The sequence below is a fragment of the Gymnogyps californianus genome, chromosome 2 (assembly GCF_018139145.2).
Source record: "Gymnogyps californianus isolate 813 chromosome 2, ASM1813914v2, whole genome shotgun sequence".
NCBI classification, from domain to species: Eukaryota; Metazoa; Chordata; class Aves; order Accipitriformes; family Cathartidae; genus Gymnogyps; species Gymnogyps californianus.
The window spans coordinates 90,594,587-90,608,533 of record NC_059472.1 but is presented as its reverse complement, the minus strand read 5'-3'; the positions used below and the strand labels follow the sequence as shown (position 1 = coordinate 90,608,533).

The following is a 13,947-nucleotide window of genomic DNA, read 5'->3' as shown; positions in this document are numbered from 1 at the left end:
AAAATTGTTAATTGTCTTCAATCTAGTTAAGCCTCCATATACAATCCCCTGTGAATTAATGAACCTTGTGCAAGTATGTTGGTGGCTATCCAGACCCATGCGTTTATCCTCCCCTTAATTGGGGAAGAGTAAATCTGTAGCATTTAAACATAGAAATCACAGCTAAAATGAGAGAATTTGTTTTGCATTATGTACTAGCCTCCACAGCATACATCATGGGGTAGGTTTTCAACTGTGCAGTCTCATTTGTGAATAGTCCAGAAATAACAAATACAAGGAATACACATTTCAGATTTACCTTCCCTGAGTTGTGGAAATAGATATTATGCTGTAATAAACTTAGTAGGGAATGTGTTGTTAATAATCCAGCCAATCTGGTCACTTGACACTGTTATTTAAACAGAAGTTGAATAGTGACCCATTGTTAATATTCTGTTTAGTCTAGTCTACATTTACTCTGTGCTTTGCTGAGCCCCAATGTTCCCTCCAGTGCATGCATGCATGTACACACACGCATGCGCACACATATCCTGCCTGTTTTCTTTGGAGGTTCAAATTCCTGCTTCTAGCTACCTCTTGAAGGTTCCTAATGGGAGGAGATACAGTTAGATCAAGTAGTGGAAATGATGCTTTAACATCACACTTCCTTGCTATGGTCAGTTTATGGTAAATCAGATGGCCTCATCCTTTGGTTTGAATTCCTATGCAGATTAATAAGGACATTAAAGACCTCAGAAAAGCTCTGTTCTGCTGGGGAAGAAGCTTTCTAATTGGGAGTTAGCAAGCAAAAATACAAATTGTTATAAGTACCCATAAACTTTCTCTCTGATATATGGTCTTCATAGCATAGAGATTTACAAGGGTTATAGATTGTTGGATCTATTTCAGCTGGAAGTTTGCCTTATCCCAGAGAGTTTAGGGGAGCTCATTATGCACAACTGTAATTCTGCCTCTCCATGTCTGTGTTTTGAGCACTGAAGAAAGCACTGAAAAAGTCCTTTCAAAAGAGTAATTTGTGATTAATTTTTAACGTGGTAATGCACAATGCTCAGGCAGCCTTAAATTTGTCATTACTTCACTTTTGAGTGCTTGACTTTGTCACCTATGTTGTGTTATTGTAGTCTCTTTATATACGTTTTATATGTATGTGTGTATATGCACATAAGATAAAAATGACTAGGTTGCATAAGAAAAGAGGTGAAGCCATAGGCACAGAGCTGAAGTGGTCCTTCTTTTACCTAGCATGAGCAATATTTTGGTGCCTGAACCTTATCCTCTGAGCAGATTTCTAATGTGTGATGCTCAAGCTTGGCAAAATTAGCAGGCAACAGCAGAAGAGGTTTTTTTTTTTTTGTTGTTTATTCCTGAAAGGGAAGATGAGCTTCATGGGGTTTTGGGCGATTCCCAAAACCAGCGGGAGACAGATACTAACGTGGCTTTTTCCTGTCCTCCTGTTGCAACTGCAGTGACAGCTCTGTGGCATTCCCATTGCAGTGTTGTCTGTTGTTGCTTTGACAGCAAGGTCTGAAAATATCCCATCTCAGTTGACATTTTAGGTATTGCCAAAATTTTCCTGAGAAGGCTGAGTCAGTTAAGGAAATGACGGTTCTTTTTTTTTTTTCCAACTGTTTGTATCTCAACAAAACCTGTGTAGGATTTCATGGAACAAAGAATAGGAGCACCCTTAGGGACAGCTGCTCTCATCTTTTTTTTTTCTTTCCTTTTTTTTTTTTTTGTGGCACTGATAGGAAGTGTGTGTGTGTGCGCGCACACGCAATTACAGGGTTCAGTTTATATTACTAGTTACCAATGTGGTGGTTGACCCTGGCTGGACACCAGGTGCCCACCAAAGCCACTCTGTCACTCCCCTCCTCAGCTGGACAGGGGAGAGAAAATATAGTGAAACGCTCATGGGTCGAGATAAGGACAGGGAGATCACTCAGCAATTACCGTCACAGGCAAAACACACTCGACTTGGGGAAAAAAATAATTTCATTTATTACTAGTCAAATCAGAGTAGGATAATGAGAAATAAAACCAAATCTTAAAAACACCTTCCCCCCACCCCTCCCTTCTTCCCGGCTTAACTTTGCTCCCAGATTTTCTAGCTCCCCCTCCAGCGGTGCAGGGGGACGGGGAATGGTTTGGTCAGTTCATCACACGTTGTCTGTGCCGCTCCTTCCTCCTCAGGGGGAGGACTCCTCACACTCTTCCCCTGCTCCAGCGTGGGGTCCCTCCCACGGGAGACAGTCCTCCACAAACTTCTCCAATGTGAGTCCTTCCCACAGGCTGCAGTTCTTCACAAACTGCTCCAGCGTGGGTCCCTTCCACGGGGTGCAGTCCTTCAGGAACAGACTGCTCCAGCGTGGGTCCCCCATGGGGTCACAAGTCCTGCCAGCAAACCTGCTCCAGCGTGGGCTCCTCTCTCCACGGGTCCACAGGTCCTGCCAGGAGCCTGCTCCAGCGCAGGCTTCCCACGGGGTCATAGCCTCCTTTGGGCACATCCACCTGCTCTGGCGTGGGGTCCTCCACAGGCTGCAGGTGGATATCTGCTCCACCATGGACCTCCATGGGCTGCAGGGGTCAGCCTGCCTCACCGTGGTCTTCCCCATGGGCTGCAGGGGAATCTCTGCTCTGGCACCTGGAGCACCTCCTCCCCCTCCTTCTTCACTGGCCTTGGTGTCTGCAGAGTTGTTTCTCTCACAGATTCTCATTCTCTCTCCGGCTGCAATTGCTGCTGCCCTGTAACTTTCCCCCTCCCCCTTCTTAAATATGCTATCCCAGAGGCGCCACCACCATTGCTGATGGGCTCGGCCTTGGCCAGCAGCGAGTCCATCTTGGAGCTGGCTGGCACTGGCTCTATCGAACATAGGGGAAGCTTCTAGCAGCTTCTCACAGAAGCAACTCCTGTAGCCCCCCCACTACCAAAACCTTGCCACGCAAACCCAATACACCACATCATTGAAATCACAGGTGGAAAAGCAGCAATTTAATTGCCCAGTGAAGATTCATTCCTCTAAAGTCTGTCAGAGTCCTGTGGTATATGTGCCACACTTGCAAAGCTTCTGATGTATATTTCTGTACTCGTTCTTTTTTGTGGTGATAGCTTTCTATGGATTTTCTAATTACCACACTTCAAAACTTTTGTATGTCCTCTCTCTTACTAAGAATGTGCAAGTTCAGTAGGAAACTCTCATTAGGCAATACCTGGGTTTTCCAATACCAGTGCTCAGAAGTTTCATGTGCAAGAGCTGGTTTTAAATCCTTTGCGATAAAAAGACGACCTTCACTGCTTTTTTATGGTTATGTTTTGTTTCCTAGTGGATCTCTCATTGTTTGGAAGTAGGGTTTGTTTACTGAACTGACATTTCCTTTTTTTCATATTTCACCCCTAACTCCTGGCTTTTACATCTCATTCTACCATGCCTTAGCCACATTACATGTCATTTTACTGTGCCTCATATCTGCCTTAACAATGTGATGTCTTTATTCTCCCGGTTGAATTCACCGTGCCGCTTAAGTATTGTCTTTGAATGTAAAGAGATTTCTACTTTTCCCACTCTTCCAGATCATTAATGAAATGCTGAGCAACAACAGATCCAACATACAGTCCTATATTACCACATTCAGCAAATTATCAACGCACCATTGATTCCTTCCTCTCAGTAAATTATCAATTACCATAAATATTTATGGCTTCTTAGAAAGTTTTAAAGCCTCTTTGCTTAATGGTCATGCCAAAATCAGTGTGAACTTGTTTTTCAGAGAGTGCTTTTCATTGTTTTGATACAATAACACGATAATAATCTTGCAGTGAATGCAGAACTCATAGCAGTGGCTTACGCAAGCTTCTGAGGTCTGCTAACCTTGCCCTCTACCTATGTATCTTGACATCACCCTAAATTGCATCATATGCCCTAGAAGAACACACCATTACATTTCATAAAAATGATAATGCAGTTTTCCTAGTATTTTTGATGTATCAGTGTGTAGTACGTGATCATGAGAAGTTTGTTCCGACAGATTGTTTTATTTTTGAATAACAGACAAATGGAATAGCTAGCTTTTTGGCTTGTCACTAAAATAATTTCTTTATGGCTTAAAAGGTATGTTTATCTATCTCTATCTAGAGATCTCTATAGATAGAGAGATATAGCCTTTAAAGCCTACTATATCTATACAGGATATGCAATTTGTAAATAGCTGTATATTCAGATAGTCAAGATAAAGCTTCTTTATATGACGGTGTTATATAGTTTTATACAGACACATACTGTACTACTCCCTTCCTCTTTTTATAGCAGTTGCTGGAAGATAAAGAGATACAATCTTAACTGTTCTTCTGCAGTTTCAAAGTTCAGGGGACATAGATAAAGCACAGGAGACTGTTTTTTAGGTTTTAGGATAACAGAATCAATTTCAGATTTGGGATGCTGGGGCTTCTAGGCCTGACTATTAAAACAAAGGTTTTGTAACTAGGAGGAAAACAGTGTTTACCAACAATTTTTAAAACAGGAGCTAGGAGTGATGTGCTTTGTGATTTGTTTTGTGTGAAACAGAGGAGAGAGGGTGTGGGATCCTGGCTGGAAATGCAGGAGACTTAAAATTCACAGTCTAAATCTGGGGTCTCAGTGTGTACTTGGGAACAATCCCACAGTTCAAAGTAGCATGTCATGTAGAAATAAGGTCCTCGGACTTTTCTGGAGAGTGCTCTTCCAAGTCCTTGCATGAGTTGTTTTTGTTTTACTTGTTTTATTTCTAGTTTTTTAATTGCTATGGTAACTTACTCCATCTTCCTGTCTTCCCAGCTTCTAATCGGGTCTGCCATCTTAGGAATTAGCCTGTCTTGGGAGAAAGCCACATTTTGGAGCAAGATTGATTCCCCCTGCCACCCTCCCTCATTTTTTTCTTGTCTTTGATTAGTACTTCTCACCGATGTACACTATCACAAATAAAGCCAGGAGATGGTGGTATCTCATATGTTCTCCTTTCGGTTCCTTGCCACCAAAACAGATGTCTTCCTCCCTGATAAAAATATTTTCCTAGCACCAGGTTTGCCTGTTGACCTTGATCCATACATAAGGCACTCACCTTTCCATTGAACAGTGCTGCCTTACCTTAGATCATCTGTGATCCCCTACACCAGATACCTCTTCTCTACCATTACCTGTCCCTGCCCATCTCATCCTTTATAAGCATTGCCCCACTATGCTATTCTCTTGTACCTGTTTAATGTCTCTTCTTCCTCCACATGGATCTAACTTGCCTGGAGCCTAGGATCTCGCTCCTTTTACTAGCTCAGGTTTGACTTCTGATGGAGGAAGCTTGTTTTGAGAATTACCTGCTTTACTGTAACTACAGATCCAGTCAAGGGTGCAGTTCTGAGTTGTATAGGGATCAAGATTTTGCCACTGCTGTTGTGGCATATACCTGGAAGAGTCTTGCTTTGTTTGTTTGTTTAATTACAGCATTATCCCAGCCTGAGAACTAATTTACCAAGCAGAGCTGCCTGTAGGTACTGCAGTACCAGTTGCTGATAGCCCCAGAGATGCTGGCTGTTTGTAGTTATGTGACAAGTAGACTGAAACTGTTTTAATTGTGCTTTATGGCATTATATATATATATATTTCTTTACTCTGAATATCTGATATTTTAATAAAAGAGCATAATTATTCAGCCTTTTGCCGTATAGCAAAGGAGAAGTGTGTGCAGCACTCTTCTTTACAAAAGTACGGAGGACCCAGTCCCTCAACTGACAGGTAGCTAAACAGTTTGTGGAGACATTTTCCTTTGAGAAAGCCCCTCTCTGTGCCCCCCAAAATCATTGATTAGCACCCACATCTGGAAAAGCTCCTTTTGGGGCAGACAGGAACTCAGATGCCTGTGTAAGGACCATGCTGATGGCAGGAAGTCGCCAATCCTCTGGTGACTGTCTCAGGGTGTCTGTAGGAATAAAGGCAGGGTCTTCATTTCACTTCTGATTTTCGGATTTCTCATTCAAGCTTTCTTTGAAAGCTAGAAGGAAAGTAGTGTTGCTACTTACATGAAAAACGACAATTCTCATGCCAGATGAGAAGGAAAGCTGAGGTGTTACCAGTAATGCATGAGACATAAAGCCATCCAGCTATTTACCAGAGTGGCTGTTCCCTTAAGAGCCACGCAAACTTCTATACCTGTGGTGCTTGTACAGTCCCCAAGGGCACATTACGCCATGAAGATAACTGCAACAAGGGTTTGACTTTCAGTTGGCAACATGTCCTTTCCCATGGAGAACTGAAACCGAACCTGTAACACACCTGGGTGGACTTCCAAGGGCAGCTCTTGAGGGAGTTGTGTTATCTTTGTTATTGTAAATGTGCTGTGAACTACGAAGTCCGAAGTGCACATCCCAAGGTGAAAGCAGGCTTTGTGCCTGACTTCATGCTCTCGCTGTGTCTTCTTACACCTTCCCCACGGAAACAGGGCAGGAGTATGGCTCTCATAGGCATACTGCTCTGCTTAACTAAAGCTGGAGGGGGGAGACGCTTATAGGAAAGGCACATAGGAAAGATGGTTCCTGTCTGATATTTTAAACCTTGAGTTATTCACATTAGTGAATATTTTCAGTTGTGCTGCGTACAGGTAGGAGTTTACACAGGTGCAAGCTGCAGGCTGTTGGGGTGGATTATTGTCATGATTTAACCCCAGTCAGCAGCTAAGTACCACACAGGCACTCCCTCACTCCTCCCCACTCCCAGTGGGACGGGGAGGAGAATCGGGAAAGAAGGTAAAACTCGGGGGTTGAGATAAGAACAGTTTAATAACTAAAGTAAAACATAATACTAACAATAATAATGATGAAATATAATAATAATAGTAATGAAAAGGAATATAACAAAAAAAAAAAAGGAGGAGGAAAAAAAGAAAAAAAAACCGGTGATGCACAATGCAATTGCTCACCACCTGCTGACTGATGCCTGAGCAGTGATCTGCCCCTCCCGGCCAGCTCCCACCTGTTTATATACTGGGCATGATGTTCCATGGTATGGAATACCCCTTTGGCTAGTTCGGGTCAGCTGCCCCAGCTATGCTCCCTCCCAGCTTCTTGTACACCTGCTTGCTGGCAGAGCATGGGAAACTGAAAAAAATCCTTGGCTTAAGATAAGCGCTACTTAGCAACAACTAAAACATCAGAGTGTTATCAACATCATTCTCACACTAAATCCAAAACCCAGCACTGTACCAGCTACTAAGAAGAGAGTTAACTCTATCCCAGCCGAAACCAGGACAGTTATGCTTGTTGAGGTCTGAGCCCATTTATGCTAGTGGATTTTTGTAGTTGATTTCTTAAAACTATGTATTTTGAGCAAGGTATTTGTGAGAAGGTGTCGTGGTTTAACCCCAGCCAGCAACTAAGCATCACACAGCCGCTCACTCACTTCCCCCAGTGGGATGGGCGAGACAATCAGAAGAGTAAAAGTGAGAAAACTCGTGGGTTGAGATAAAGACAGTTTAATCAGTAAAGCAAAAGCCGTGCACGCAAGCAAAGCAAAAGAAGGAATTCATTCACCACTTCCCATCAGCAGGCAGGTGTTCAGCCATCTCCAGGAAAGCAGGGCTCCATCATGTGTAACAGTTACTTGGGAAGACGAACGCCATCACTCTGAATGTTCCCCCCTTCCTTCTTCTTCCCCCAGCTTTATATGCTGAGTATGACATCGTATGGTATGGAATATCCCTTTGGTCAGTTGGGGTCAGCTGTCCCGGCTGTGTCCCCTCCCAACTTCTTGTGCACCCCCAGCCCACTCGCTGGTGGGGTGAGGAGCAGAAAAGGCCTTGACTCTGTGTAAGCACTTGTCCTGGTTTCAGCTGGGACAGAGTTAACTCTTTTCTTAGCAGCTGGTACAGTGCTGGGTTTTGGATTTAGTGTGAGAATGATGTTGATAACATGCTGATGTTTTAGTTGTTGCTAAGTAGCACTTAGCTTAAGTGAAGGACTTTTCCGCTTCCCGTGCTCTGCCAGCAAGCAGGTGTGCAAGAAGCTGGGAGGGAGCAGAGCCGGGGCAGCTGACCCGAACCAGCCAAAGGGATATTCCATACCATGGAACATCATGCCCAGTATATAAACAGGGGGGAGTTGGCTGGGAGGCATGGATCGCGGCTCGGGAACTAACTGGGCATCCGTCAGCGGGTGGTGAGCAATTGCATTGTGCATCACTGGGTTTTTTTTTCCTTCCCCCCCCCCCTTCCTTGTTTTGTTATATTCCTTTTCATTACTAGTATTAGTATTATATTTCATTATCACTATTGTTAGTATTATATTTTACTTTAGTTATTAAACTGTTCTTATCTCAACCCACAAGTTTTACTTTTTTTTCCTTTCCTCCTCCTCACCCCACTGGGAGGGGGGAGGGGGAAGCAGCTGCGTGGTGCTGAGTTGCTGACTGGGGTTAAACCACAACAGCACTGCTCAGCAGTAACTAAAACATCCCTGTATTATCAACACTGTTTCCAGCACAAATCCAAAACATAGCCCCATACTAGCTACCATGAAGAAAATTAACTCTATCCCAGCCAAAACCAGCACAGAAGGTTTAGTCGGACTCAACTGAAACAGAAAAATCTTATAGCATGAGTCAAGTCCCTTTCAGTGTTCTCCATCCACTTTGGTCAGACCTCGGCTCCTTTGGTTGCTGGTATCCTGGCTGTGGAAGAGCTCCTGCTCATTAGTGAACTTTTTTGGATTACTTTTATTCTCTCACGCTGGTTAGTGGCCCAGCTTTGTTAAGAGCTGGTGCTTCTCCACTTCACAGAGCTAAATTGCGCTAGGCTAGCACCAAGGTTATCAGTCTCAGGGTCGTGAGGATTGATAGTGTCGGCATTATGAGCTTTACTGCTCTTCCATGGCTAAATTCTCAAACTGAATGAGTCCTCTGGCAGAAATTCCAGGTCATTAAACCAGCAAGTGCTCCTTGCAATCCTTTTTTGTGACTAAACTCAGACTTCATTGAGTCTGAAGTTACCCTACTTGTCCTAAAGAGCCATCCGCTTTAAAATAGCGGGTATGGGTGCATCAGGAGGTATGGTTACCTCTCATGTCAGAACGCCAGTATCTTCAGTAGTCCCAGGAAAAAAAACAACCAGCTGCACTGGATGCGTGATGGACACAGGTGCAGCAGTGTTTCATCTGCAACTCTAGCCTGAAATGTCACTGGATTTGGAAAAATTCTGATTTCTTAATGGCTAGTGGTTTACATGAACAGCAGCTCGATTCAGACATTGAACACAGGATGCTGAATATCCTAGGTCAAATCTCAGTCTGACCCTAAATAGCCCATCTGTAACACTAGTGAACATCAGGTACCAGAATTCGAGCAAGTGGAGAACAAGCTCTCTGCTTGTTATCCTTTTAATTGTTAGTGACTTAAGGACTTCCTAACGCAGAAGCTGCATCTTCATATTGTGTTTATTAGCCACTCTTGAACTCATTTGTTTAATCTCTTTGAAACCATGTGTTACCACAGCAGAGAATTCCGCAATTTTTAGAAAAGTTGAGTGAAAAAGTAGTGGGGTTTTTTTCTTAAAGCTGCTCATGACTGGAATACTGTTTTCTCTAGAGAATTGCACTTCAGCTGACATAAATGTCTGAGTTGTCTTACTACAAAGCAATGTCTACCTGATGGCAAGTTCTCCCTAGATTCTGCGTTATCAGTTCACAGCAAACGAAAGTTTTGCAATGGTTTCAGTCACATACATTGAATTACCCACTTGAATGAAAAATACACCCAGTACCTCTTATTCACTTGGTATATGCTTGGCTGTGTTTTATATTGTCCCCACCATTTTATTTTGTCACAGACTTTTGTTTTTACACAATAGTGCTGCTATAATAGTTGTCTTCTGGGAGCAGCATATATAAAATGACATACTAGACTAATAATTAAGCCTAGTTAAAAAGAAAAAAAAATATTCAGAGGGTTGTTTGTGTCAGGGGTTTTTTTACTCTGCAAATTTGCATTTTTCTCTCACTTCTTTTATCTGGCTTCTCCTTGCAGCATTAGCCACTATGTGCTGGTGATGTCGTTGACCATGTTTATGATGCTGATGAGTGGACTGGCCCAGCTGCTAACTGCACAGAGACTTGAACTTCCCAGAAGGACTAAGCACCATTCCACATGATAAAGCGATAAATGTTCCTGCCTTGTTCCCATCCTCAGGCTTCCTCTGAACCAACCTCCACCTCTGGAATGTAAATATAAGTTAACGGACTAGAGTGCCAAAATCCCATCCAGGGATCCGAGTGCTCTGCTGATACAGATTAAATGCTGTCACATGACTGACATTTGTGTTTAGAGATTGCCATTTAGACATCAATGGGGCTAAAGAAGCCTCAGCTTTATTCTCCAAGCGTACATATTGCTTGAAAATAAAAACAGCAACAAAATTCTTTTTAAAAGAAATAGGCAACCATCTTTTGGGTTTTTTTTTGGTTGTTATAACTTGTCTGCCAGCTGTTTGTCTCACACATGCTCACTCTCATTAGGAGTCTGCAAAGTCCTAGCTTCATTTCATGTCTCGCATAAGCATCTTGCAGACTAAAGCATAAATGAAATCAGTTTGGGCAGATCACTGATTGTGTGTAGCCGATGTGGCATACGCATTTGAATATCTCTGAAACTGGCTACGCTTTTTGCAAGCTGTGTCAATGTGCATGTGAGAATATGTTGAGGCAGGTTAAGACTGGTGCGCTGTGAGGCTGTTGCTGTAAGACAACAGCTTTTAGCTAACCTTGGTGCAAATTGCTGCCGCTGACCGTGCTCGCCTGCTGCCTCCTGTGCTTGCATGGGCTGAGCAGTATGCCAGCTCAGGTAATTGATCCAAATGAAAAGGAACCTGATTAAAGAATTGTAAAATAGCATTCAGACAGATTCCCTTGTCCAGCTCGTGATGGGGCGGGCCAGAAGGTTAGGGCTGATTGTTTCAGTGGCAGCCCAGAGTTAGATCAGCATAAAGAGGTCACGAAACTGCAGCTGGAGTTGGTGGTTTGCATAGAGTGATGCCACACGGAGGCTTTTTTCCTTTGTTTCCTTGTTTTCCTTTCCACTTGTGTTCTGCTCCTGATTACAAGCATCAGCCAGGGTAATGGCTGCGCCATGAATCAAACACAGACACAAATCCCCTAGTTGTATGCTGATTACAAGTGAGAGCAAAAAGCCAGGGTGCTTAGCGGCTCTGCTGTTGTGGGTGCTTCTGGGGACCCAGTAACTGTAAATCCATTGCATGAGGCTCTGAGATGGACTTGTAACTTTGTAGCCCTTCTAACAGCAAGAATCTGCTGCCCTACCAATGGCCCAGAGTTGATTAAGTACCACATACGACAGTGCCCACCTAGACCTCAATGCTTCATCATTCCATGAAGTCATCTGTTGCGAGAATTGCACAAAAATTTTATCTCCTGACGCAAAAATTGTGTCTCCTGCTCAGCAGGAGGCCTGCACAGAGCCAGGTGTCCTGCCTTTGAAACAGCTTTTTCCATCTACACCATCAATAAAAGGGCCTTTGAAGCAGATCCCTTTGCACAGTGAAGGAAGCGAGTGAAAGAAAAAAATTTCTTCTTTCTGCCCCATTGTATGATGGCATCACTAAAAATTGTGCTATGTAATATCCCTGTGTCACAGTCGCAACTTGCAGCCAGGCCTTCCTATCTGGGAGCTGATACATATGGTACGTGATGCTGGCAGCTGAGGCTAGACATTCATCATGAGGGCTGCTCCAATACTCTTTCCAGCCATCTGGCATTTGGCCGTGGTCACACGTCTGTTTAACGCTCTGGAAACTAGTCATCCCTCTGCAGGAAGTTTGGCTGGGAGAAACCAGTCACAAACCTCCATCTGCTTGTTGAGTGCTAGAAAAATATCATATCACGGGCCTGCAGTCATCCGTGCAGCTTTGGGGTGCCCCTTGAGAGTGTCTGAGCACTGGAGAGGGAGCCATTTTTCCACTAGGTAGTGGTCCGGTGGTCTTACTGGGCATGTTGCTACCACAGCTAGCCTCAGTCACAGGAGATATTTCACATTTGTTACCGACTGTACCCGTAGAGTTGCATGCCGGAAGGTGGGCATGCGCCCACTGCTGGTAGTGGTACCATACAGCCAAGGCAAGGAGCAACCATGAGCAAGTGGAAAGTTGCTGCTTCAGCAAAAACTATGTGTAGGCATGGGAATCTGCCACACTTGTTATCTTTAGATCCAGTAAGTCTCTGCTATGGAGAGCTATCCCCACCTCAGCCCCAGTCTACAACTATCTACAGTGTACCGTGTCATTGCGGGGTACTGTATCATCAGCTTTGTGTGACCTAACTGATGTCTTGAGACCTCTGTCTACAGCGCTGTCATTTCAGTATACACAGCTATGGGCATTGAGCATCCCAGCCTCCATTGCTGGAGTGATTTCTTTGCAAAACTACTGTTTGTAGAGCAAATTCACTGATGGGAGCAGCTGAACAGCTGGCGTTGGTGTGATGTGAAGGAATTGACTGAAAAAGTAGGAACGTGGGACCCACAGGGCTGCCACCCTGAAGGCACATCTTCTGCAAGCATGTCAAAACTGCTTGTTATCTGTGACAAGACCAAGTGGATGTCCTACCTACTAAGTGAAAACACTGGAGGTACATACTGTCTGGTGCTGCAGGCTCCCCGGGAGAATGCACAGGAGCTCAAGCCTGATGTCTTTTCTTACCACAGGAGGCTGGTAATAAAACAGCATCTCACCCCACTGCATCTGGTGCTGCTCATCTATGGCGGTAGGAATAATCCATATACTCTGGTACGCAGGCAAGTGGAAATGGCTGTCCAAAGTACAACCTGCATCAATTATTCTTTCTGCTTATGGCTTCCATAGTGTCTCTTTCCACAAAGTAGGTTTTGTTTTTTACATCCATTCTTGTAAGAGCAGAAAGGAGACGATGAGCAACGGGGGAGCATTTGCAACACGCGCGTTGGGTTTTCCCCAGTGCTGCTCTGCAGGGGTCTGTTCGTGCTTGCCATTTGCTCTGGTTGGGCCATAGTGGTAGCAACCTTAGCTGACCTTTCCCTTTCCCCCACTGGTCCCTTGCATCTCTGTGCCATTTGTGAATTCAGTTTCTAGCCGAGGCCGCAGGAGTGCTGGAGAGCAGCTCTCATGGAGAGGCAGGATTGGCTGTGCTATTGCCCTGTCTCCCCAGGGGAGGCTCTTGCCGAAGTCTTGGCCTGCACTTTTGGGTTTACTCCAGCACAGGGAGGTGTCAAAAATTCTCCCACTCAGCTACTTTACACAGCCCCATGGAGTGTGTGACAAAGTCGACTCTTCCCTCCCACGGATGTGTGTTCCTCTCCTTTCCAGAAACAGATGTCATCAGCAATAAAAAGTCCTCCTCAACCTTAGGAGCTAAGGTAGGGAATAAAATTTTGTATTCAGCTGAGTTTAAGCTTTCTTTTCCTCTACTTGTGGGTCTCCGAGCATCGTGCCTCTTCATGGGGCCCAGACAGGGCTCGGGCCACAGAAAGGGGGGCTCTGACCCAGCAGTGCCTTGCAGGCCAGTGCAGGTATCACCCAGCCCCTGTGTTCTCTGCAAAGGGCACGAAGGCAGAATTACCCCGAGCCCTCCTGCCTGCCTTCTTTCACCTGCAGCAGAGTTGCAGACTCTCTGACTCCTAGAGCAGGTGAGGCTCCAGACAGTGAAAACCTCAGGCAGGGAAAGGCAGGTAGATCGACATTGTTATTTATGCCTGGGGCTGCACAGTTATTTTTTTTTTTTAACTATATTTGTAGTTTTAAAACCTCTGCAAAGCTTATATCTTCTTGCTTTCAGAGGCATGGACCCCTGAAGAGCTAACCATAAACCTGGTGTGCCCATCTGGTGGTGTAATGCAAGAGAAGCTATACTGAAGAGCAGCTGATATAAAGATCTTGTAATCTTCAGTGCTAGGA

At 44.4% G+C, this 13,947-nt stretch overlaps 1 protein-coding gene across 1 annotated transcript in view; it reads left to right on the top strand.

Moving 5' to 3' along the window:
* PIGN (phosphatidylinositol glycan anchor biosynthesis class N) overlaps window positions 1-10,410 on the top strand; it is a 103,233-nt gene extending 92,823 nt beyond the window's left edge. Inside the window, exon 29 of the mRNA XM_050891291.1 lies at window positions 10,035-10,410. Within this exon, the coding sequence (XP_050747248.1) occupies window positions 10,035-10,158 (124 nt within the window). The 3' untranslated portion in view covers window positions 10,159-10,410. The remainder of the gene's footprint in view (window positions 1-10,034) is intronic.
* Window positions 10,411-13,947: the final 3,537 nt, after the last annotated feature.